Raw genomic sequence first — 23,953 nt, 5'->3', positions numbered from 1 at the left:
GGGGAGGCCCACTGTTATGTGTCCATCAACATGCCCAACAGAGTCCATTAACAAAGCCAACATTACTGTGGGTCCCACAGTTGCATAAAATGTTTAAGTAAATTTAATACGTTTGATATGTGGGATTTTGAATGCAGGACTTTTGCTTGTTAGAAAGTATTTTCAAATTGGTGTAATGGTACTTCAACACTTTAAGATTAAGATCTCCCTTCAAAAAAGGGGCCTCATTTAAGAAGTATGCAAAGATCGGTGTCCAAATACTGTTGGTCAGATGGACCAACCAATTACAGCTGTACTGTGTGCTTACATAGCGCCTTTCTGGTCTTCTGACCACTCAAAGCACTTTGCACTCATTCATAAAAGTTGCCAGCTGCACATTGGAAAGAAACTTTTTCATTCAGTCACACAGGCCTTCAGGGGCAATTTGTGGTTCAGTATCTTACTCGAGGACACTTTGACATGCAGACTGGAGGAGCCGGGGATGGAACCAGATTAGTGGGCGACCTGCTCTACCTCCTGAGCCACAGCTGCCCCTGGTATGTGAGATGGTAGATGTGATGAGACTCAGCTTCAAAGAGGAAAGGTATTACAACGCGTTCAAACGTCTCTCTCTCTCCTTCTACCCCTCTCTCTTTATATTTAACCTCTCTTCATGCTTACAAGCATCTTGCTGATGCTTCCTGCTGTGCTCTGGTGTGCAAAGGGGTTGACAGATTGAGAGACAGTTCTGTGTACGAAACAATAGTCCCGCAGAGTGTGTGAGGAAAGGAGACAAAAACAAACGATATAGGGGGAATAACTCATTTGAATGTGGTGAATATATATATATAACATGAATGAAGGTAAATATATTATTCAGCTGCTGTTGTGGATTACTGAACCACACATACACACACACACACACACATCCTGGAAATACAAAAGAAACTACACACATAAATGCAAACAAATATGGTCACACACTTGAGCAGACACACACACAATCCATTCATTATTGAGACTACTGTTGATGTATAATTTAGCAGGACTGAACGTATCACAGGCCCACAGACAAAAAAAGACATTTAAATGATTTAAACACACAAACACACACATATCCATATAAGTACTTCTTTCTCTTTCTCTCACACACACATTGATGTTTCAGGGGTTTATTGCCGGTTAAATGGAGGTTAAACGGTGAAAACCGAATGAGAGTTTTTTGTTAAACGTCCCCTTTAATCTGCAGCTCAACTAGGGAAAAGAGATGGATCGAAACAACAAGAGCAGCAAAAATGAAGAGAGACTGAAAAAGAAGGAAGTAGAAGATAATATTAACTATAAATGTCAATGTGATGTTCTTTCTTTAAGCTTCCAGAGGCTGGGGAACTAAAAAGGAAATAAATGTGGGAAAAACAGGCTTCAAGAAAAGAAAACTGTAAAGAAACGACAGGACTTTTCTTGGCTGACACGGGAGACAAGAGAGTTTGTGCACAGCTCACCCAAATCACAGACAAAACATGTGTCCAACACTGCAAACATCTCTTTTTTTCAGTTACAAAATTCTGGCTATTTTCTCCCTCGACCCCAAAACAGTCGGGGTAAAAGGATTTCCCTTTGCACTCCTCTAAGAATCACTACATCAGATTAACAATGTGGGTACAGTGGTTACTTTGCAATGATGCTTAACCAGTGTGTGACATATACTGAAGGTCTTTAAACTCAAAATAACACAGTGGAATTGTGAAAATCTTGGTATTAAATCTTTGGGGGGTCTTAAAAGTCCAATAAACATAAACAAACATAATACATATCTCCTTATTTATCCAGTTCTTATATCTTTAAACAAATGGAGTTTGGAGATTTAGTTAGCATGTAGAAAAGAAATAGAGAAATAGTCCGGACCATAACCCCCGTATTTCTTTTACACTTTACATGATTTGTGTACTGATTAAACAAATGAGATATATGTTAATTAGCGAGCTTTAGAGGTATTGGTAATCGGATTTGGATACCTTCAGACAGAGCCAGACTACCTGTTTCCCTCTGTCTTTGTGCAAAGCTAAGCTAACTGGCTGTCAGCTTTAGCTTCATATTTTTCATCTAGACATGAGCGTGATATATAATCTTCTCATCTAACTCATTACAACAAAGCAAATAAGTGTGCTTAACAAAATGGTGAACTGGACTCTGGTCAGAGGACCCGAAAAACATCCTCATGTGTTTTTCTTTATTTTGCTTGCTGCCGTTAACTGTGAAGAGTTTTCACCATTTTTTTGTCCGTTGAAAGGAAATAGTTTCCGATGAAAACTTTTGACAGGCAAAAATATAAGACTTTTTTCCTACCTGCTATTGTCACTTGCTTTTTTTGGGGGGGTTGTTTTTACCCTGTCTGCCATCCCTCAAAGTATCTCCATCTACTCCCACTATTTTAACATGACTTAGACTGCTGTAATCAAAATGCCACACTTCAATCCTTCCAACTGTTTTCTGTGTTTTTCCCCCTCGGCTTCTTCTTTCTTCCTCCGTTTTACTGCTCTAACTCTCTTCCTACTCGTTCACTGGCAATACTTTTCCTCTTGTTTTCATCCTCACCTCTTTTCTGACTGCACCTCTTACCGAAAATACGTAAAAAGACTTTTTCTTTATTTCTTTTCCATTCTCTCTCTTGCTCTCTACTGTTCTCTGCGCAGATAACTGGCCTAAAAAACAAGACAGAGATGAAAATAAAATAGTGAACAAGGAAAGATATATTCACCGCCCCGCTGTATGATTCACTCTGTCTTTTGCTGACTCTATTCTGAGTTGGTTTCCTGTGTTCCACCTCTCCACCTCACTCTGGTTTTGTTTCTTCTCTTGATGTTTATGTCTTTCCCTCCACCTGCCAGTTCATCTCCATAACCACCAGTCTGTCTATCGCGCCATCCCTCATTCTTCCTAACCTCCTGCTCTCTCCTACACGTTTTATCATCTGCTCTCTGTTTCCTGTTCTGTTTCATCAAATCAAACCTTGCAAACATGTCACAAAAGACTTTCCATCATCATGGCTGTAGTGAACAGAGGCATGTCCTGAATGTCAGCAATAAACACATCAGCAAGAAAAAGAGTATTTCAACTATGGATCAGTGTTGGGAAAGATGTTTGATCTTTATTGTACTTGCAATTGCTGGTTATATTTATGCATCTCTTCGTATATAAAAACAAATGGCACATATGAGTTTTAATTACTTACAAACTACAAATTATGCACAGTACTGCTTAATATTTCTAAATGTATGCCGTAGATTTAATATATATAATTTTCTGTCTGTCTATGCAGCCGTTGGGGTCCACTTATTTCTGTATGATATGAAAATCAATTAGCAGTCTAATTGTCTGTTTGAGTTTTGTAATCTGTTTTAGTATATATATATATATATATATATATATATACAGTGGGTACGGAAAGTATTCAGACCCCTTTAAATTTTTCACTCTTTGTTTCATTGCAGCCATTTTCCAAAAATCAAAAAAGTTCATTTTATTTCTCAGTAATGTACACTCAGCACCCCATCTTGACAGAAAAAAACAGAAATGTAGAAATTTTAGCAAATTTATTAAAAAAGAAAAACTGAAATATCACATGGTCATAAGTATTCAGACCCTTTGCCGTGACACTCATATTTAACTCAGGTGCTGTCTATTTCTTCTGATCATCCTTGAGATGGTTCTACACCTTCATTTGAGTCCAGCTGTGTTTGATTATACTGATTGGACTTGATTAGGAAAGCCACACACCTGTCTATATAAGACCTTACAGCTCACAGTGCATGTCAGAGCAAATGAGAATCATGAGGTCAAAGGAACTGCCTGAAGAGCTCAGAGACAGAATTGTGGCAAGGCACAGATCTGGCCAAGGTTACAAAAAAATTTCTGCTGCACTTAAGGTTCCTAAGAGCACAGTGGCCTCCATAATCCTCAAATGGAAGACGTTTGGGACGACCAGAACCCTTCCTAGAGCTGGCCGTCCGGCCAAACTGAGCTATCGGGGGAGAAGAGCCTTGGTGAGAGAGGTAAAGAAGAACCCAAAGGTCACTGTGGCTGAGCTCCAGAGATGCAGTCGGGAGATGGGAGAAAGTTGTAGTAAGTCAACCATCACTGCAGCAATCCACCAGTCGGGGCTTTATGGCAGAGTGGCCCGACGGAAGCCTCTCCTCAGTGCAAGACACATGAAAGCCCGCATGGAGTTTGCTAAAAAACACCTGAAGGACTCCAAGATGGTGATAAATAAGATCCTCTGGTCTGATGAGACCGAGATAGAACTTTTTGGCCTTAATTCTAAGCGGTATGTGTGGAGAAAACCAGGCACTGCTCATCACCTGTCCAATACAGTCTCAACAGTGAAGCATGGTGGTGGCAGCATCATGCTCTGGGGGTGTTTTTCAGCTGCAGGGACAGGACGACTGGTTGCAATCGAGGGAAAGATGAATGCGGCCAAGTACAGGGATATCCTGGACGAAAACCTTTTCCAGAGTGCTCTGGACCTCAGACTGGGCCGAAGGTTTACCTTCCAACAAGACAATGACCCTAAGCACACCGCTAAAATAACGAAGGAGTGGCTTCACAACAACTCCGTGGCTGTTCTTGAATGGCCCAGCCAGAGCCCTGACTTAAACCCAACTGAGCATCTCTGGAGAGATCTGAAAATGGCTGTCCACCAACGTTTACCATCCAACCTGACAGAACTGGAGAGGATCTGCAAGGAGGAATGGCAGAGGATACCCAAATCCAGATGTGAAAAACTTGTTGCATCTTTCCCAAAACGACTCATGGCTTTATTAGATCAAAAGGGTGCTTCTACTAAATACTGAGCAAAGGGTCTGAATACTTATGACCATGTGATATTTCAGTTTTTCTTTTTTAATAAATTTGCAAAATTTTCTACATTTCTGTTTTTTTCTGTCAAGATGGGGTGCTGAGTGTACATTACTGAGAAATAAAATAACTTTTTTGATTTTTGGAAAATGGCTGCAATGAAACAAAGAGTGAAAAATTTAAAGGGGTCTGAATACTTTCCGTACCCACTGTATATACACTGTGTGTGTGTGTGTATGTATGTATGTATGTATGTATAATTATTTTTTTTTTGCTTAAAAAATCCTTATTATAGAGCGGTATCAAATGTTACAAAGCTTCTACAAAGACAGACTTAAAAAAACTCTGCACACTAATCGGAGCTCTTGGTTTGTGTTTGTAAACAGGATAATCTCGCCGGATACAAAACGTGAACCGGCTGAACCAGTGTGCGCATTCAGTGTGTACCGGCTATGTAGCCGGGTAGCTAAAGCTAACTAGCTATATGAAGATATCATCAGGTGAATAAGTGTGTGGACGTTTCCCCTCTGTCTGTGCTGGAACTGATAAGTAGATGCTCTGCTTAGTTCAAGCATCTGCCAGCCCATGTTGTAGCTGTGGTGCAAGCGTTTAATTATTCTTGCACATAAAAACATAAAAATTTAAGTCTTCAAGATTTGTCTCCAAAATGGAAATATTTGCTTTTGGGGCATATTGAAAAGCATTATTGAGAGGTAACGAAATTGTTGGTGCAGATTTGAAAAGTCTGCACTGCTTCACCTTGTAAGGATGGAATAATGGTGACAAAAATAACAGCACACTTTTTCAGTGTGATGGATTACATATCTCATGAGAGTTTCAAGAGTCTGCTTATTGATTTTCAACTGCACACAAATGAAAAGAAGCCAATTGTCGCCTGGAAGGTCAGACAAATACAATAAAACAATAAAACAACAGCAGGGTTTGGAAAATTGTTAGCAGTAGACGTGTGTAAGATGTGTGATTTACAGTAAATGGCTAAAATGTGTCAAATCACTGGACAACATCCAAAGTGAAACTTCTGTGAAAATCTGTTTCCATCTCTGTTTAACTGTGTGATTTCTTTATTGATATATAATTTAAAGCAACTACAAGGAAATTTTAATTTGTGTTCTGTTGACAAAACTATTCACACCGCCTTGTGTTGTAAAGATGCAGGATGCATAGCAATGAGGTCATGTATCTATTTGTGGCTTTGTAAGATGGCTTTATAAAACTAATTGATTACTGTTACTGTAATATGACGATGGTGAACCACAGTAAACTTTGTTTTAACACACAGTTAGGACACATTTAGGATTTGGAACAGATTTGGTTGTTCGATAATATAAGTTTTGTAGTAGTTATTTTGTTGAGAAAGCTAAAGTTATCAACATTCCCTAGCAGTGTCGGGTAACTTGTTACATTACATTAAGACTACTGCCATTAAAAAGTAACTTTTTACTTTACAGTGTTACTTACTGAGAAAAGTATCTCGGTAGAGTACTTTAGCATTACCAAAAATGAAAACATTTTGATTCCTTGTGCATGTTCGTTATATTATTCAGAGGGCGCATAGGCTACTCCACTCTGCAATTCAACTGCAATGAAAAATGTTTTATTTGAAGTACATGAACGTAAACAGATACCGAGGATACCTGACAGGGCGACTGGGCAGAGACACAGCTGCCTCTATGAAAACAATAAAACATGGGCTCGTATAGATTATGATGCATCATGTTTTAACAAGCAACTAGTTAACTATGTCAATGCTTTGTTTCTTACTACCACAATGTGAAGGCTATCATCTCTGCCAACTCTCTAACTGAGCTACACATGAGCACTGACAGAACAACTGAATACCTTCCACTAGTAAGCAGCTACCCTCCAAGAAGCAGGAAAGGAACAGAAATGCCTGGGGGATTTTCTTTTCTTGGAACAGAGAAATACAGCAAAATATAAAAAATAACAAATTGTTTTTTTATAAAACGTGGCTACAGAACTGGAGTCTTGAATTGCAAAATTAACTTGTTATTTTACTCATTACAGTAGAGTTACCGTTAAACCCCTTGACGCCTGAATTTATTTATAATAATATAAGAAAATGTATAATTTTTGTTTTCATTTGCTTTGAAGCTGATGCTAAATTAACTGTAGATTGTTAATTTGTCTATGGAACAGTGAATAGATATAATTTCATGTATGATGTAGGTATGATGCAAAGGCAAAAAATGAAAAACCAGCACTTACAAAATGTTCCCAGGTATGTACTGAATATGGCATACATACGCTATCTAGGCTGTGTTGAATAATCATTGTGAGCCAGCTGCCAGGTGCAAGGAAGAATGTTTTCGGAGACTGATGAAGTTTTACATAGCAAAGTTTAATGAGACTTGGCCAAGGAGAAACAGTGTCAGCATACAACGTATGAACGCAAGCAATGGCAACACCAAATCTGAAGGACAACATCTTTTGGTCCCTTTTACGTTTCTCTCTTACCCTAGTTTCTGTAGGATTCCCTATTAGGTCATCTTTAGCTGGCCTTAACCTAGAACAACTAATCTATCTGATGTTTAGACTCCAATGCTACATCATACTGGAATCTATCACTATCCATGAGTTGTACTCTAATCTGTGGAGCCAGTGAGTTCTTGTAAACATTCTTGTAGGACTCAACCTTGTAAGATCTGCTAGCCTGACACCTGAGCTAGTGTCTCTAACAAATCAGTCTATCGTTGTCTCCCTGACACGAATAAGTACATGAGAGAAATACCTAAAGCTAGAATGTCAGAAAGAACTTATGGGGACAGCAACATTACTCTAAGCAAGACCTGTCTTACCTTGCCCTGTTACATCAACAAAGCCCCTTAAAAAATATTCTCAACAGGCTGCAGTCTGAATGTAAACGTGTGAAGCGAATTTTCGACAATCGGCGTTAAGGGGTTAACACTGTTTCCTAGAAATGTTATGTCTTCATAATAATAAACCAATGGCAAGATATAACGCGGTAGCAAGGCCAACATAAAATGTTACATTGTATGCCAGTTGTATTACAGTAAGCGTACCAATACCTCCATGGACTGTACACAGAAATAAAATATGACAGGCGTTAAGAAGAACTCTTATATGCTTATGTAATATAGAGGCATCAGTATTAAACTGAGACTGTTTCATAAGCCGTTAAAAACTCCTTGTAGTGCGTACCATAAAGTAGTGAATGTAGTTCAGTATCGGGATTGTGGCTTGTTTTGTAATTCGTGAGAGTAAAAATTGATTCATGGTTTATTATTCAGCAACATTTTGTTTTCTCTCCATCTCATCCCTCCGTCACTCTCTGGATCTGTCTCCATCACTTCATCCCTCTCCCTTTACTTCCTTTACTAATCTCTTTCTTCTTCAGCATATGTTGCTATCTTGCTTTCATTCTTCTCCTCAAGTAGTTGCACAATGTATGTATATAATGAAGTATGATACTTATTATAAAGTAACAAAAAAGTCAATTTACTGGTTAACACACGGGGTTTTGTTATGAAAGAACCTGAAGCGTATCAATTAGCAGCACCAGCAACAGCAATCTGTCTCAATTTAAACTCTTTCAGCAAAAATATGATTCATCATCCTATCTTAGATTGTTCTCCTTTTTCATTTTCCATTTGATTTGATACATGATTTGTTCTTCCAATCAGTACGACAGCTCCTCAGATATAAAAGGCAATATGTTTGTAAACAAACAGCATTTCTTAGCTGTACAAATAGTAATCAGTGAGTAGTGTTTCAATCAGGAAGAAGGAGCATGCTTATTCAAACCATATTTTTATGCATGCTTTGAGCCTAAAATATGAATCCTACTATCAAACATTAACTGTTACCATAGAGTAATATTAATATTAAAGTATTTACTACAGCTCCATCACACACATGCAGATAGACATCATTCTGCAACTGAATCAGCCGCACTGATGGTAAAATACTGACTTCCAGGATCAGATTAGGATAAGGCCAGGAATAGATGAGATCGGGCCGGGATTGCGTTAGGATGGGATGTAGGATCAGGTTACGATCAGGCCAAGACTGGGCCAGGATTGGGTTAGAATCGGGTTGGGATGGGACCAGGATTGTATCAGGATCGAGACAGGATCAGACCAGGATTGGTTAGGATCGGGCTAGAATCAGGCTAAGGCCAGGACTGGATCAGGATCAAGAAAGGATTGGGCCAGAACAAAGGCTTGTTAAGTTACTTTAATTTAAACCAAATTGAGGTTGGTGGTCTAAGCTATAATGATGAGGTTGGATACATCAGCCTACTTTTACACCCCCCTAAAAGGTAGATTTATGTATTATTTCAAAACACAGGGTTGTATAACGAGATGAAGTTCATGGTTCCCTTTGTGCTACTCACAAAACAAATGTTATATACAACAAGTAAAGACAGTAGATCGGAGACCTTTTCATGGCACAAACCATACAGCCTGCAATTCCCACAATAAATGTTGCACAGCCTTATAACCAACGTATTGCACAACTGAGATATTGCACAGTCCGTATGGGCCTACATCTACATTTCATACTAGTATTGATAAGCTTCATGGACATGGGCACAAATAAATGTTTACATCGGTTCAGCTTGCACTTAGGAACCCAGAATCTCCTAACAGACAGTAAAAGCTGAAATTCTGGGTGAACTATGTGGTTCGGATGAGACACTATTTCTGTCTGTTATCAGATAGATAACCGACTGCTAATAGAGTGTGTGGAGGGGCGAATGGTTTTCGACCCCCATAATCTTCACAAAGAGCAAACCTGAGTTATGGGTAAGTTGCTGATGACTACTGGCCTGGGGTCCCCTATGCCCTTTGAGTCAAACACCATCTCCTCAGACTTGGACACATTTAGCACGAGATAGTTAGTCTGAGCGGTTTTAATTACCCGCTGCAGAGCCCTCCTGTCACGGGCCATGCACTTCCTATGCCAGTTAGTGATGTCTTCAGTGATGCTTTCTGTTGCTCGTCTGTAAAAGTTAATAAGAACTTGGCACTGGAATTTTGCCGAAACAAAGCCGTTTCTGAGCTTTCTTGAGTGGAGATGAAGTGTGTAAATCTCTTTTTCTATCCGCCACAATTCTTTATTACTCTGATCCTTTTCCTTACATCTATGTTCTCATCTGTCCATCAGCACCTTCAGCTCTCCCCTCTCTCTCTCCTTCAGCCGTCCATCCTTCATTCCGCTGCTGTCGTCACTTCTGTATTATCTCTGACCTTTGCTGCTCCCTCCTCTCTATCTTCTCTCCTTCTCCTCCTCTCTCACAAGGATCGTTAGAGCATCAGATCCTGGGGCATTTTTATCGCAGCATGCATGTGTTTGAGTGTGGATCGAATTAAAAGCAGCGCAGCAGTTTACCTCAGGAGTTTCAGTTTCACTCAATAAAACTATACTGTATCTGTGTGTGTTTATATCAGGGCGTGTGTGCACCGGTGTGTGAAAGCATGCATGCGTTTATCTTGTAACTGCGATCTTGCCTCGACGCTAATAAACGCCAATGATCCGTGTAGACAGATTTCTCATTTAAATGGCAGCCTTAATTATTCAAAAGTATTTGAGCTGGGTAGCAAGGCGTTAACAGCTCAGTACGTATAATCTCAGCAGGAATAATACAGCGTGGTATAAATGTGGGACTGGGCTTGATTTTTTCACTCCGTTTGATTTTTTGTCAAAAGATAGAAATGCAGGGCATGCAGAGGTCATCAACAATGAGCCCAAACCGTGAAGATGCAGCCTGAGAGTAAATCTCAGACCTGAACCTGACTGTACCCACTCTTATTCCATCTTCTAACATAAAGAGATATTTTGTTTGGAGCTACAAAAATAATAAGTCCAATCTCTTTCCTCCAGTTTCCTCCTCCATCCTTCCTCTTCTTCTTCTTCTGCTTGCTGATCTTTCCTCCTCTTTCTTCCTCTCCTCTGCTTCAACTTCTTGTCCTCACTCCCTTTCTACTCAATCCACAGCTCTTCTGCTTCTCCTCTTCCAACCGTTCACACTTTTTCCTGTTACGCTTATTTATCAGAACAGCCCAGAATGCACTGCAGAGGTGTTGTGAAGGGTATCCGCCACTTTCCCACACCTCTCTGCCAGCCAGCTGGACATGGTTCATTACATCCTGTGTGTCAAACAGCCAATCTGAGTTTATTTCAGGTTTAAAGGCCCTCGGCATGATGGGTACCCATGGCACGTGTGTGTGTGTATGTGTGTGTGTGTGTGTGTGTGTGAGTGAGTGTATGTGCAATATACCCATTAAGTTGGAACCACTGAGTTGAAACCCAAAGTTACTTTAGTATTACGTAACTCCTCAACTCACTCTTCTCCCCCACTCCCTTCTCTCACCCCTCTTTCTCTCTGTTCAGTTAATCTGAAGAAAGGTTTAAAGGTAGGGGTGTGACGAGACACTTAACCCACAAGACGAGATTCAAGATTGGGTTCACGGGATCGAGACGAGATTTTAACACTATTTTTAAGAAATCTTTCATGCTAAATTATATGAAAATTTTGAGCATTAAACACTTTCTGCACCAGTTTATGGTGATTATTTTTTTTATGTAAAGGCAAACATAAATTTAAGGTGGCAGGTGGTGATTAAAAAACTATAACTGAGCTATAATATAATTCAATGCAGCTCATTCTGTGCTGTTATCAGATCGGTTTCTCCTGTAGATCAACTTATTTAATAACATCCTTGCTGAGTCATGATTTAGTCTTCCCTCCTCTTTGTGTCTTTGTTTGGGAAACCTCTTTAAATTTAACTGTGGCACCTTTTCACCATAATGACACATTATTTCATTTTAATTTAGTTATAAACTGGACTTTAACAGGGGCGGCACGGTGATGCAGTGGTTAGCACTGTCCCCTCACAGCAAGAAGCTTGTGGGTTCAAACCCCGGTTGCCCCGGCCTTTCTGTGTGGAGTTTGCAGATTCTCTCTGGGTGCAGACTTGGTTAATCGGTCCTTAGGTGTGAGTGGTTGTTTGTCTATGTGTGGCCCTGCAATGGACTGGCGACCTGTCCAGGGTGTACCCCACCTTTTGCACGATGTCAGCTGGGATTGGCTCCAGCCCCCCCGCGACCCTGTACGCAGGATAAACGGTTGATAAGGGATGGATGGATGTTGCAAAACTCTACCAGCTACGTTACCACTCGTCACAGCTGGCTGGACTCACAGCGCAAGCTGTACGGTTGATTACTATCAGGACATACACTGGTGCGGCATCAGCTGGGCGGAGTTGATTATGTGGAGAGGAAATAAGAGAACAAAGTAGCAGAAAGGAAATGAGAGGAAAGGAAATGAAGGAGAGAAGAGGAGACGGAATGAGAGGAGATAATAGCAGAGGAAAGAAGAGAAGAAGAAACGAGGGGAGTAGTAGAGGAAAGTATAAAGGACCAAAAGAGGAGAAGAATCCAAACTAGAAGACTAAACAAGGAATTGGGGGACAAGAACAGAAGAGAAGAGAGGAGAAATAAAAAAAAGAGGAAGTAAGTGGGTTAGATGGACACAAGGAGAGGGAGGAGAAGGAGAAGGATAAATAATAAGGAGATGGAGGAATTAATGATTCCAGGTCATGTCGAATGGATGACCAGGTTTCCCAGGAGACAGAGACATGAGGTTAAAAGGGCACGATGGAGAGAGGGAAGCAAAGAATGAGGGGATGATAAAGGAGAAGACAGAGAGGAGCGTGAGGAATGCTGAAGTGGACTGTGAGAGACGTGTGTGTGTGTGTGTGTGTGTGTGTGTGTGTGTGTTTTGGGCAGCATGTATTGATCCCAGAGTATATTGGAGATGTAATTTGCATTGATCACCTTGGAGAATGCTGACAAGGATGTACTTACTCACACACTGTCGCACAAATACATTCACATGTAAACTAAGCACACTTACATGCAGTTTGTCATGCTCAATAGAAGGTTGTTATTGTTGTTCTGTAATATAATATAACATCCCTCTGGCGGCCATTTTGGAAGTCCCCAGCCCTCAACAATAACACCTGTGAATACAGCAGCTGATTGTGCATTTGTAAGTGTCTGTCCGGTTTGGTTGTTGTGTATTTATCCCTCATTAGCAGTAAAATATGGTGGGGTGCAACCACACTTTGTTTGTTTCCCATATACAGAGCCAGGGCTGAGTACTGTAGTATCTAATTACTTATGCATTTGACTCATAACAGTTCAAAATAGCACTGTAGCAGCAAGACAGAGGGTCAGTGACCTTTGAGGAGGTGTCTACGGGGAGAGCAGTGATTGGTGGTTATGTAGGTTGAAGGTACTGAACCCTTCTGTAGAATTAGACCTCTAACACCTTGTTTTGTTACCTCAAGATAGTACTGTACCCTTCTATGGGTTTGACCTTTTACTTTGCAGACTCAAACCCTTGTATGGTACCTAACAGATACCTAAACATATCCTATATAAGCTTTGTTTGTTGTACAGAGACACAGAGTGGCCATTGGGCTGGGTCACTCTCCAAGCTGCTGCAGAGCTTGTAATTGATGCTGAACTCTTTGATTTAATAAACCTTTATGATCAAGAACAGTGTCAAGCAGGTTTCTTCTCAACACGTCATCGCAGCATTATTGTTCGGACACCAAAGTACAAACACCAAATTTATTTTCAGCGCGCACATGCCAGTGGACTGTGAGGAGATATTGCCTAAATTTGACCAAATTTAGTATATTGGATTAGAATCTCTTACCACGCCTTGAAAAAATGTTATTTAGTGTGATTTCCTGGAGGAAAAGTAAAGAGACAACAAAGTGCGCAGGCGTAATATAAAGTAACGGAGAGACTGGAGGAGGGAGAAAGAAAGATGGCGAGGGAGAGGGTGACAGCGAAGGTAGAGGCTGTGACAGTAGAGAGAGAGAGAAGGAGGGAAAGAGGTTGCAGTATGTGGAAGTCTTATATAAGTGTCCTGACAGTGTTCGTCAACTGTCTCCCGAGACTGCCACGCACAAGCATACACCCGTGCACACAAACACACAAGTTGAAAGATAAAAGTTCATAAATAAAAACACGCACACACATGCAAATACACACACTCAAAGGGCATCTGGGGAGGCTGATGCTGATGAGGCAGGGGTCGCAGCTGTTTGTCTACATCTGTCATTGTCTTTTATGAGCACATACCTCTCACATTGCAGAAATTCAAACATAACTCAAAGATCTTCATTGCTTCTTTCATGATTTTCTTGCCTTTTGTCTTTCCTTCACCCACGTGTCATTCCTCCACTTCTTCATCTCAACGCATTCCTCACTCATCCGTGCTCCCCCCCAGTTTTCTTCTCATGCAATTTATTTATTAATTTATTAAGTTTAAAGTTAAATTGTGCACATAGGAAATCAATGTACCACAAGTCAGTCACACAATAACACAACTATCTCCTCTCACGCTCTACATGTCTCTCTCTTTGCCGTCACTCCACCTTATTTTTGTTGACGTCTCTCTCTTGCTCCTCTAAAACCCATTAACGTCCCTACTCTCTTTTTATTTTCCTTCTCATGGTTCCATCTCTCCGTTTCTGGCTCTCACTTTAACAAACACTATGAAATATGGCTGATTTTTGCTGACAGCTCTCACATCTCTCTCTCTTTCATTCTCTTCATTTTTGTCTACCTCTGTATGTGTTTGCGTCTTCCTCCATCTCTGTTCATCTCTCAGTTTTCCTCTAAGCGTCTGTTTCTGTCAGTTCAGTGACTTTTATTGGCATGAATGCTTATGTGAGACAATGCTGCCAAACAAGACTCCCATTCGTCGGGGCATCTGTAGTCTGCAGACTTTAAGACGGCATAAGAGTTTTTAATGCGCCCAAGATTTGGATGTGTACTTACAGAGAGGTAAAGCAGACAGGTTTATTGCATAGGGTTAATCAACGAGTAAATTAATTCAAACAAATTCTAAGATTGAATTTTGTAGATGTATCCAGAGGGAAGAGTACTTACTACCGTAGAATTTTGTGGTAGTAGTACATTACTTGAGTATTTCCATTTTCTGTTACTTTGTAAATTTCAGAGGCAAATATTGTACTTTTTACTCCACTACATTAATCTGATAATATATAGTTAAAAGTAAGCACCACCTTTTGTCAGCATTCATAAATCAAATGTTCTGACACTGGACTGTAAAAAGCACAGCCAATCATTTCAATCATAATTCCTTCAAACCTCCCTGGGTATTTTGGGTGAGATACTTCCAAAATCTAGCTAACTGTTGCTAGTTTTCTCCAACATTGCCTCGCCCCAGCTTTATAGCGATAAACATTATTATTTTAAAATGGGCCATTCTTCAAAGTTAGTACTTCTGCTTGTAACAGAGCATTTCTACACTGTGGTACTGCTACTTTTACTTGAGTAAAAGATAGTCTTCCACCACTGGTTGTATCAAAAGACAAATGTAGTATTTTTATAAAACAACTTGCATAACATGGACACAAAACAATGGCAGTTATGCTTAGTGTATTTCATGTAAAGAATCTGCAAGAATTTTTTAAAGATTTTCATACAACAAATAGTGGCTACTTGGTTTGAATGTATACTACATATTTGAGTGTATCAAAGCACAATACTTTGTGCTTATTTAACTTTTCTATTGGAAACTGCCAAATACAGTAATGTAAAAGTAATAAGTACAAAATACAGCAACAATTCTCACAATTCTTATCTACCAGTTATTGTTATATCTGAATAATAAGTATTATTATATTCAAAAAGAAAAGATGGCATAGAAGTACAAGATACTGCCAAAAGCTGTATCACGTTGGCAGTGGTAGCAGAACATTCAGACAACATCTCTAATTATGCAAAACTAAATAACTGGCATTTACTGTAATAACATAAAAACAAGTAAATTACACTACATAATATTTCCAGAATAAAGTACATGTAGTATCTCAGCCCCCGCATTCTGTTTCTTCTTCCTCCCATGCACTGGCTGCCTCAGTGGCAGATACATATTTTTTTGCAACAGCCCTCTTCCTCTTCATCACTTCATCGTTCTCTCTCCAGCTAATGTGAATCCATCTCCTCTCACTTGTCAACAGTTTCAGAATGTCTTATTAACCACTGACAGCTCTCTCGTCCTCCCTGCTTCCTTCTCACTTGCTTTCTAATGCCTTAACATCTCATTGCACTCCCTATTTCCTTCTTCTCTCTCTGCTCAGTCTAAATTTGAGAATATGTCTTATTTTAAGTCAGAGTCACTCCCGCAGTCTCCAGAACGCCATGGGATGTTTTGAAAAATAAGACGTTCTACTTTCTGTACGAGCCTTGCTCAAAGGACTACTCTGCTAGAGCTGAAGCCAATTATACCTTCCAGCAAGGTGTGGTGTGGCAGCCCACTTCAGTGCAGGCAGACAACAGAGAAGCATTCTCTGAGTTTCTGTGAGTCATCTTGCAAGAAAGCATGACGGATATTTAATTACGGTTTCGCTGTCTAACGGTGAAGAAAAACAGTGAAGAAAATATGAACTTTTGACTGATTGTTGGGATAATAATGAGATTGGAACCAGATGATTATTTGAATAAAATAATTTTGCCAATGTTTTAGAGAAGATTGTGCTTAAAGCTGTGTTTACTACTGTGTCTTAGAAATTGTGTTTATATACTATAAAATGGTTTTGCCAATTACGTTGAGATGGGAAACGTAATTGCTGGAGGAAATACAAAATGATTTTAATACATTGAATTTGTATAGATTCTGGTGGGTGTGTAAAGCACAAGCCATGGATATCACCTACCATTATAACATATTAAGGCTGGCCGCCAACATTGTCTCTGACCATAACTAAAATATCCGAACAGTGAATGCAAATTGTTACCATCAAACCGCAGATACAGGGTTCCACGGTTTAATAAGGTCACACTGAAGCATTCATTTGTCAATTCTAAAAATAAATGTGGAACATAATCCCTGATCAAATGTCCACCAAAGGACTGTAATCTTGTGTGATTGTAATGTTAAGTTAATTGTGTGTATCTCTTTGTCTCTTGTCTTGGTTAGGGAGAAATAAGGTATCATCATCATCATCATCATTAGATTATGTGATGATGATGTTATGTAAGAGCATTTGATTTATAACTGATTGAAGTGAAGCTCATTTTGAATTATTTTCCATTGGACTACCTTATCGTGATGGAAAGGTTTGCGTGCCCCGGTGAGCCTGGAGGCTGTGTTGTCTGGAGCCTAGTGCTCCTGGTAGGGTCTCCCAAGGCAAAGTGGTTCCGGGTGAGGGGCCAGACTGAGAATGGTTCATAAAGACACCTGATGAAAAAACGAGGAGGAGAGGAGAATAGACCCTGCCCGGAGAAAGCCCGGGGCCCCCATCTGGAGCCAGGCTCTCGCTGGATCGGTTCACAGCGGAATGTGAAGCGGTTGGGATGAGGATTAGCACCTCTAAATCTGTGCCCATGGTTCTCAGCAGGAAACTGGTGGAGATTGGAGCAGGAGATTGGCTGGAGAATTGGAGCAGCGGGGGCGGTATTGCACTCACTCTACCGCACCGTTGTGACGAAAAGAGAGCTGAGCCGTAAGGCAAAGCTCTCAATCTACCGGTCAATCATGACCGAAAGAACGAGATCGCGGGTACAAGTGGCCAAAATGGGTTTCCTCAGGCGGGTGACCAGTGTCTCCCTCAGAGATAGGGTGAGAAGCTCGGCCATCTGCAAGGAGCTCAGAGTAGAGCCGCTGCTCCTTTGCGTCGAAAGGAGCCAGTTGAGGTGGTTTGGGCATCTGGTAAGGATGCCTCCCAGACGCCTCACTAGGGATGTGTTCCAGGCACGTCCAGCTGGGAGGAGGCCTTGGGGAAGACCCAGGACTAGGTGGAGAGATTATATCTCCACATTGGCCTGGGAACGCCTCGGGATCCCCCAGTCAGAGTTGGTTAATGTTGCTTGGGAAATAGAAGTTTGGCTCCCTGCTGGAGCTGCTGCCCCCGCAACCCAACCCCGGAAAAGCGGACGAAGATGGATGGATGGATACCTTGATTGTGTTGTTTGTAAAAATTCAGAAAATAGTGAGAAATGCTGTCACAATTACCCAAAGTCAAAAGTGACACCTCCACAATGCTTGATGTCTGTGAAGATTCTCAGTCATCCAGGTCATAGTTATCCAACAAAGGTTAAAGTCAAGGGCAAGATATCCCTCTATGAGGTAATGGAGTAGAAGTAGAAAATGTCAAGAATAGAGATGAAACGGTTACGGGTTTAAATGATAAACCATGGTAAAATTCCCGATGGTCTGTGTCTGCAAGTGTCCAAACAGGAGGATATTAATGCAATTATCTAATCAACCAATCACATGGCAGTTGCTTCAATGCATTTAGGGGTGTGGTTCCCTAAACTGCTGCCACAAAGTTAGAAAGGTTGTTACAAATATCTTAAATAACAAAACTGTTAAATACTCTAAAAATATTAGAGTAAGTTTTAATCAGTTTAAAAAGAATGTTCAAAATGGTTGAAAGACAGTCATGTTGTCTTTAAGGTCTGATTATGCCACTCTGAATGTATACGTACTGTTCAGTCCTACATATGTATTTATTGTATATATTCTGGAAATTAGCAATGTGCTATTTCTGGTGCAATACATTTATTGTACACAGTCCCTGTTTTAAATAAACTAATAAATAAAATTGGAAACAACAAGTATAGTTACTGTGTTGTGATTCTCTGAGGCATAACTGATGAGTATTTTTGACATGTCCTTCTAGTGTGTACACTCACCTAAAGGATTATTAGGAACACCTGTTCAATTTCTCATTAATGCAATTACCTAATCAACCAATCACATGGCAGTTGCTTCAATGCATTTAGGGGTGTGGTCCTGGTCAAGACAATCTCCTGAACTCCAAACTGAATGTCAGAATGGGAAAGAAAGGTGATTTAAGCAATTTTGAGCGTGGCATGGTTGTTGGTGCCAGACGGGCCGGTCTGAGTCTGATCTGCTCAGTTACTGGGATTTTCACGCACAACCATTTCTAGGGTTTACAAAGAATGGTGTGAAAAGGGAAAAACATCCAGTATGCGGCAGTCCTGTGGGCGAAAATGCCTTGTTGAAGCTAGAGGTCAGAGGAGAATGGGCCGACTCATTCAAGCTGATAGAAGAGCAACTTTGACTGAAATAACCACTCGTTACAACCGAGGTATGAAGCAAAACATTTGTGAAGCCACAACACGCACAACCTGGAGGCGGATGGGCTACAACAGCAGAAGACCCCACCGGGTACCACTCATCTCCACTACAAATAGGAAAAAGAGGCTACAAAAGAGGTCACCAAAATTGGACAGTTGAAGACTGGAAAAATGTTGCCTGGTCTGATGAGTCTCGATTTCTGTTGAGACATTCAGATGGTAGAGTCAGAATTTGGCGTAAACAGAATGAGAACATGGATCCATCATGCCTTGTTACCACTGTGCAGGCTGGTGGTGGTGGTGTAATGGTGTGGGGGATGTTTTCTTGGCACACTTTGGGCCCCTTAGTGCCAATTGGGCATCGTTTAAATGCCACGGCCTACCTTAGCATTGTTTCTGACCATGTCCATCCCTTTATGGCCACCATGTACCCATCCTCTGATGGCTACTTCCAGCAGGATAATGCACCATGTCACAAAGCTCGAATCATTTCAAATTGGTTTCTTGAACATGACAATGAGTTCACTGTACTAAAATGGCCCCCACAGTCACCAGATCTCAACCCAATAGAGCATCTTTGGGATGTGGTGGAACGGGAGCTTCGTGCCCTGGATGTGCATCCCACAAATCTCCATCAACTGCAAGATGCTATCCTATCAATATGGGCCAACATTTCTAAAGAATGCTTTCAGCACCTTGTTGAATCAATGCCACGTAGAATTAAGGCAGTTCTGAAGGCGAAAGGGGGTCAAACACAGTATTAGTATGGTGTTCCTAATAATCCTTTAGGTGAGTGTATACACTACTCTACTACTAATATACTTAGTTACATTCCACCACTGCACTACAGCTGGCCCAATCTTTAATTGCATTAATTGTCTTTGTTTGAAAAGATGTTAAAACATATTTAAACCTACAGCGCACTGCGAATATCTATGTAAAGTACACACAGAGATAATTAAAATGTATTTAAGCCATCGAGGAAATTGTTTCACGATTGCTCACTGCTCACCGAATTTGAGCAGTAATGGAAAATGTTCTGGTCAATAAGGAGTTGATGCAACTTGAATTATCTATTTAAAGCTTTAAAAGAAAAGTTTGCAATTTATATGCTAATTTCTTCTGTCATCTCTCCCTCTACCACTGCCTCTTTACAAAGGCTATGTATTAAATAATCACCTCTGTCACTACTACAAGGGCAAGAAAGCAGTTCTCATCCTTCTCGTCATCTCTTTCACACATCCCATTCACCTCAATGTTCTTCACTGCTCCATCTTCACTTTCTGTCCTTCCTTCACCTTTGTCCACAGCCGTGACATAAACATCCTCCTAAATCTTCACCTACGTCACCACTCCTGCCTGAGTAAATAACACTTCTCTTTTCTGTCCATCCATCCCTCCAGCTTCCTGAATCCTTTAGCCTGGAACAGCACTTCACTTTGCCCTATCTTCCCTTTCATCCATCCCTCCATCAGTGCTAATGTTTTGCTGCATCACCATGCTGTTGAAGGTGAAAAGGTAATTTACTCCTCCCGTTCAATGTGTTTAGTGATGCTTCTATCTGTCCCTACATCCTCTGAAAGTCAGTATACACACCAACTCGGTAGTCTGTTTGAACCTCACACTTTTTTTTTGAAGTAGCAAAAAGTGTCAAGTACAAAGTATGGTAACACTTCGCCATCGCTATAATGACTTATGCATATATTTATAACACGATATAATGCGTCCATAAGACATTATAACAGTTGTTATAATCACTTACAAACATGCATTAGGCGCTATAGCAAAGTTCATAACGTATTATAACCTTTTGATTTAATGTTTTATAACTATAGTAATACCAGTTTATATCAATGTGCGGCAAGAATCTCTGACCATGTTCCATAACACATTATAACCACCGACTCTGCCTCGTTATAAATACACTTTAGTCACCATTTACAATTAGTGATATAAAATGGAATAATAGCTTATAGTAATGTTTAAAGTTATATAGCATGTTTTTGTTTGCTTTAAGTAAAGTGATAAAATATCTATCCCTGTATAATATATTACAGGTGGATATAACACCATATGAACTAATTATAAGACCTTATAACACAACAATCCATCGTCAACTGCTTATCCTGAGTACAGTGTCACGGGGGGCTGGAGCCAATCCCAGCTTACAACAATTTATATGTAATGCTTAGTATGTCAGCTTATTAGCATTTAGATGTCAACATGTTAGCATAAATTATACGGCTGCTTTAATTTAGAAAACAATTAACATTTGAGAAGTTGGCTTCTTTTCTTAAATATAGTAAATCATTTTAGGGAAAAACGTTTTTTATTCTGGTATCAATACCAGATTTGAGCCGGTGCTAGTAGAGAGGAAAAAAAGCTGGTAACAAACCTAGTCAGAGGCATCCTCTGTATGTAAACTTTACCTGCAGTGTAGCCTTATGTGTGCATCTTTGTGTGTCTTGTGTCTTCTTTTGTCATTTTTGCTTGCAAAAAGAAATACATAACTGTAAAAAAGCTCTGGCATCAAGTGAAAACAAAACAATCTGATTTGGTATGATCTCCTTAAATCTGTATCCCTGTGATCTTCTCTACCTGGGGAGAGAAAGCATGTCACCAGTCTGCAGAGCACTCCTATCTTCCTTCCTTTGTCAGATCTTTACCTGTGTCACCTCTTCTCCCCAAGAGAGAGAAAGACCTTCACTTCCTGCTCTTATCTCTCCCTGTCTCCCTCAGTCCATCAACGTATCATCTCGTGGCTGCTGTTATCCCTCCTTCCCTCGCTCTGTCCTTTCACATCCGTCTGGCAGTATTCCTCATGTCGTAGAGAGCTGGAAACAGCAGGGATCTGACAGGCGGATGGACGGAGAGAGACGGTGATTGCCTTGGGGTTTTCTAACTCTGTTTCTTTCTCTAACTCTATCCCATCAAATCTCCATCTCTTTCTCACTCATGCGCTTGCTTGATCCCTCTAATTCTCTACTCTTCTCTCTTTCTGTCCCATTAAATATCTCTTCTGGGGTTATTCACTTTGTATTGGCTCAGTCATTATCTCAATCAGTCCTATCCTTTCCCTCCCTGCCCCCATTCATCCTTCCTTTTTTTCTGCTCTCTATCCCTCTCTCTGCTTTCAACACTCATTCTGTTTCTATATATGAACATAGACACATACACACAGACACATATAAATACTTCTAAATACGGGCTCACGTACTGTATGTACACACCTACAGTAAATGCCAACATAAACTGGGATTATCAGTATAGTGTTTAGCATGTTTGCTCATTAGTATGTATTGGTGTTATTATCCAAGGAAGGTTAAAATCAAGGGCAGCTGAACTTGGTTAAAGACACTCGAAGATGTTTCATCTCTCATCCGAGAGACTTCTTCAGTTCTAGCTGACTGGTAGGGAAACCCAGCCATTTAACCTCATTGTCAAGATGATCAATACTGCTTGGTTCATTGGTGCTCGTCGTTATGGTCGCTGGAGACACCGGAGGCCAAGCCTGAATGACCGTTGTTGGCGTTCTCACATGAGGCGAAATGTGAACGTTTGTTTAGTTTCAGGTGAGGAAATGAGAGCTGGGTTTAACACATATTGGTGTTATTAGAATATGAACACATGGTTGTTGAACATTAACATGCAAAGTCAAGGCAGCAGTAAAGTATTCAACCTGAATGCTATAAATGTCAATATGGAAAGCCGTCCAAAAGAGGCTGCGATATTTCACTCTGTGTGGCCATGAATAACAGCAATGAATATATCGATTTCTGCTGGGATTTGAGAACAAACCTCAGCACCAGGCAAGGTGCACATACACATATAAATATTATAATCTACATAAACAAGCACACTCACAGAGACTACTATATTCTCAGTTTTCAGCAGTATTTTCAGTCAAATACATCGCTGTTGTCAGTAAAACTGGTGTTTTGGGCCTCACCAAAGAGAGAGACTTTGAAAAAGCCAAAGGTTTATAAAACAAATCAGAAAAACAATCGTATCAACATTGCACTCCTCCCCAGGGATTCCATGAATAGAGGTCACTCTTCAGGTTGAGTCCCTACCTCTTTTTGGTGGTATTTGATGGCCAGTTTGAGCTTGGCCAGGTCATGGCACTGTCTGGGGTCCAGTTCCTCGCTCTGGTCGTTGTCTCTGTGGTTCAGGATGGTTTCCAGCTCTCTTGAACTCCTGGCCTGGTCCAGAAGGTCTTTGGCGAACCGTTTGCACTGCTGCGATAGCTCCTCGTACTCCTGACGAAACTCATTCTCCACCTGAGGAGAAGAGATAGTACAGACAATGAGAGTGGCAGGACACCTTTTGGAAGTACTTCTGACAGGACTATAACTATCCATAACTTTGATGGTTCATATTGTCTGCTACTGTCTATTCATAGCCAGAGAGAATCATCACTGAGATGATGATGAATGAACTGTGAGGCTTTGTGTGATTACACTGCTAGAACTTAAAGAAAAAGAAAAGTTCACTATAAAATCGAGGTACAGTCACTTATAATAAGTTAATAAATAATATTTGGTGCTGCTGCTTCCACAGAGGTTTTAACAGCCCATCAAGTTTAGGATGTGGCATCACTCCAGTAGAGTTTACTTAGGTCTTGGAGAATCGATGCCAATGAGGACTGAAACTGCTCTGGTGTACCAGCTCCTTATTATGACAGTTTTAGTTGTTGTGTCATTTAATTTGACAGTAAGCTGTACATTGTGGAAATAAAACCTGGCAAAAATCCTGATGCCAATCCTGGTTCTAAAACCTCACTGACAAGTCACTGTAAAGCAGACTGAACCTGTTCTCCACAAAGAAGAACTGGCGCCAACAACTGACCCCTTGCTAAGCCAGTCCAACAAACTGTAGGTGCTGCCACTGTCTATTCTGCACTCCCTGGAGAAATATTGTAAAATGTGTTGTAAAATCGATCTCAGAAAGAAGCAGACAGTTT

The 23,953-nt window shown here is 40.5% G+C and overlaps 1 protein-coding gene across 1 annotated transcript in view; it reads right to left on the bottom strand.

Moving 5' to 3' along the window:
• Positions 1-23,953, bottom strand: part of trpc5a (transient receptor potential cation channel, subfamily C, member 5a) — a 118,642-nt gene that overhangs the window by 79,128 nt on the left and 15,561 nt on the right. The window contains exons 8-9 of the mRNA XM_038730907.1: positions 23,451-23,460; positions 23,064-23,270 (exon numbers count right to left, since the gene is read on the bottom strand). Of these exons, the coding sequence (XP_038586835.1) occupies positions 23,064-23,270; positions 23,451-23,460 (217 nt within the window). The remainder of the gene's footprint in view (positions 1-23,063; positions 23,271-23,450; positions 23,461-23,953) is intronic.

This window comes from Micropterus salmoides, unplaced genomic scaffold, assembly GCF_014851395.1.
Source record: "Micropterus salmoides isolate LMB-PRFRI ecotype aquatic unplaced genomic scaffold, ASM1485139v1 Ms_hic_scaffold_2, whole genome shotgun sequence".
NCBI lineage: Eukaryota > Metazoa > Chordata > Actinopteri > Centrarchiformes > Centrarchidae > Micropterus > Micropterus salmoides.
Note: the sequence above shows the minus strand (reverse complement) of the source record. Positions and strands in the feature narration are given on the sequence as shown.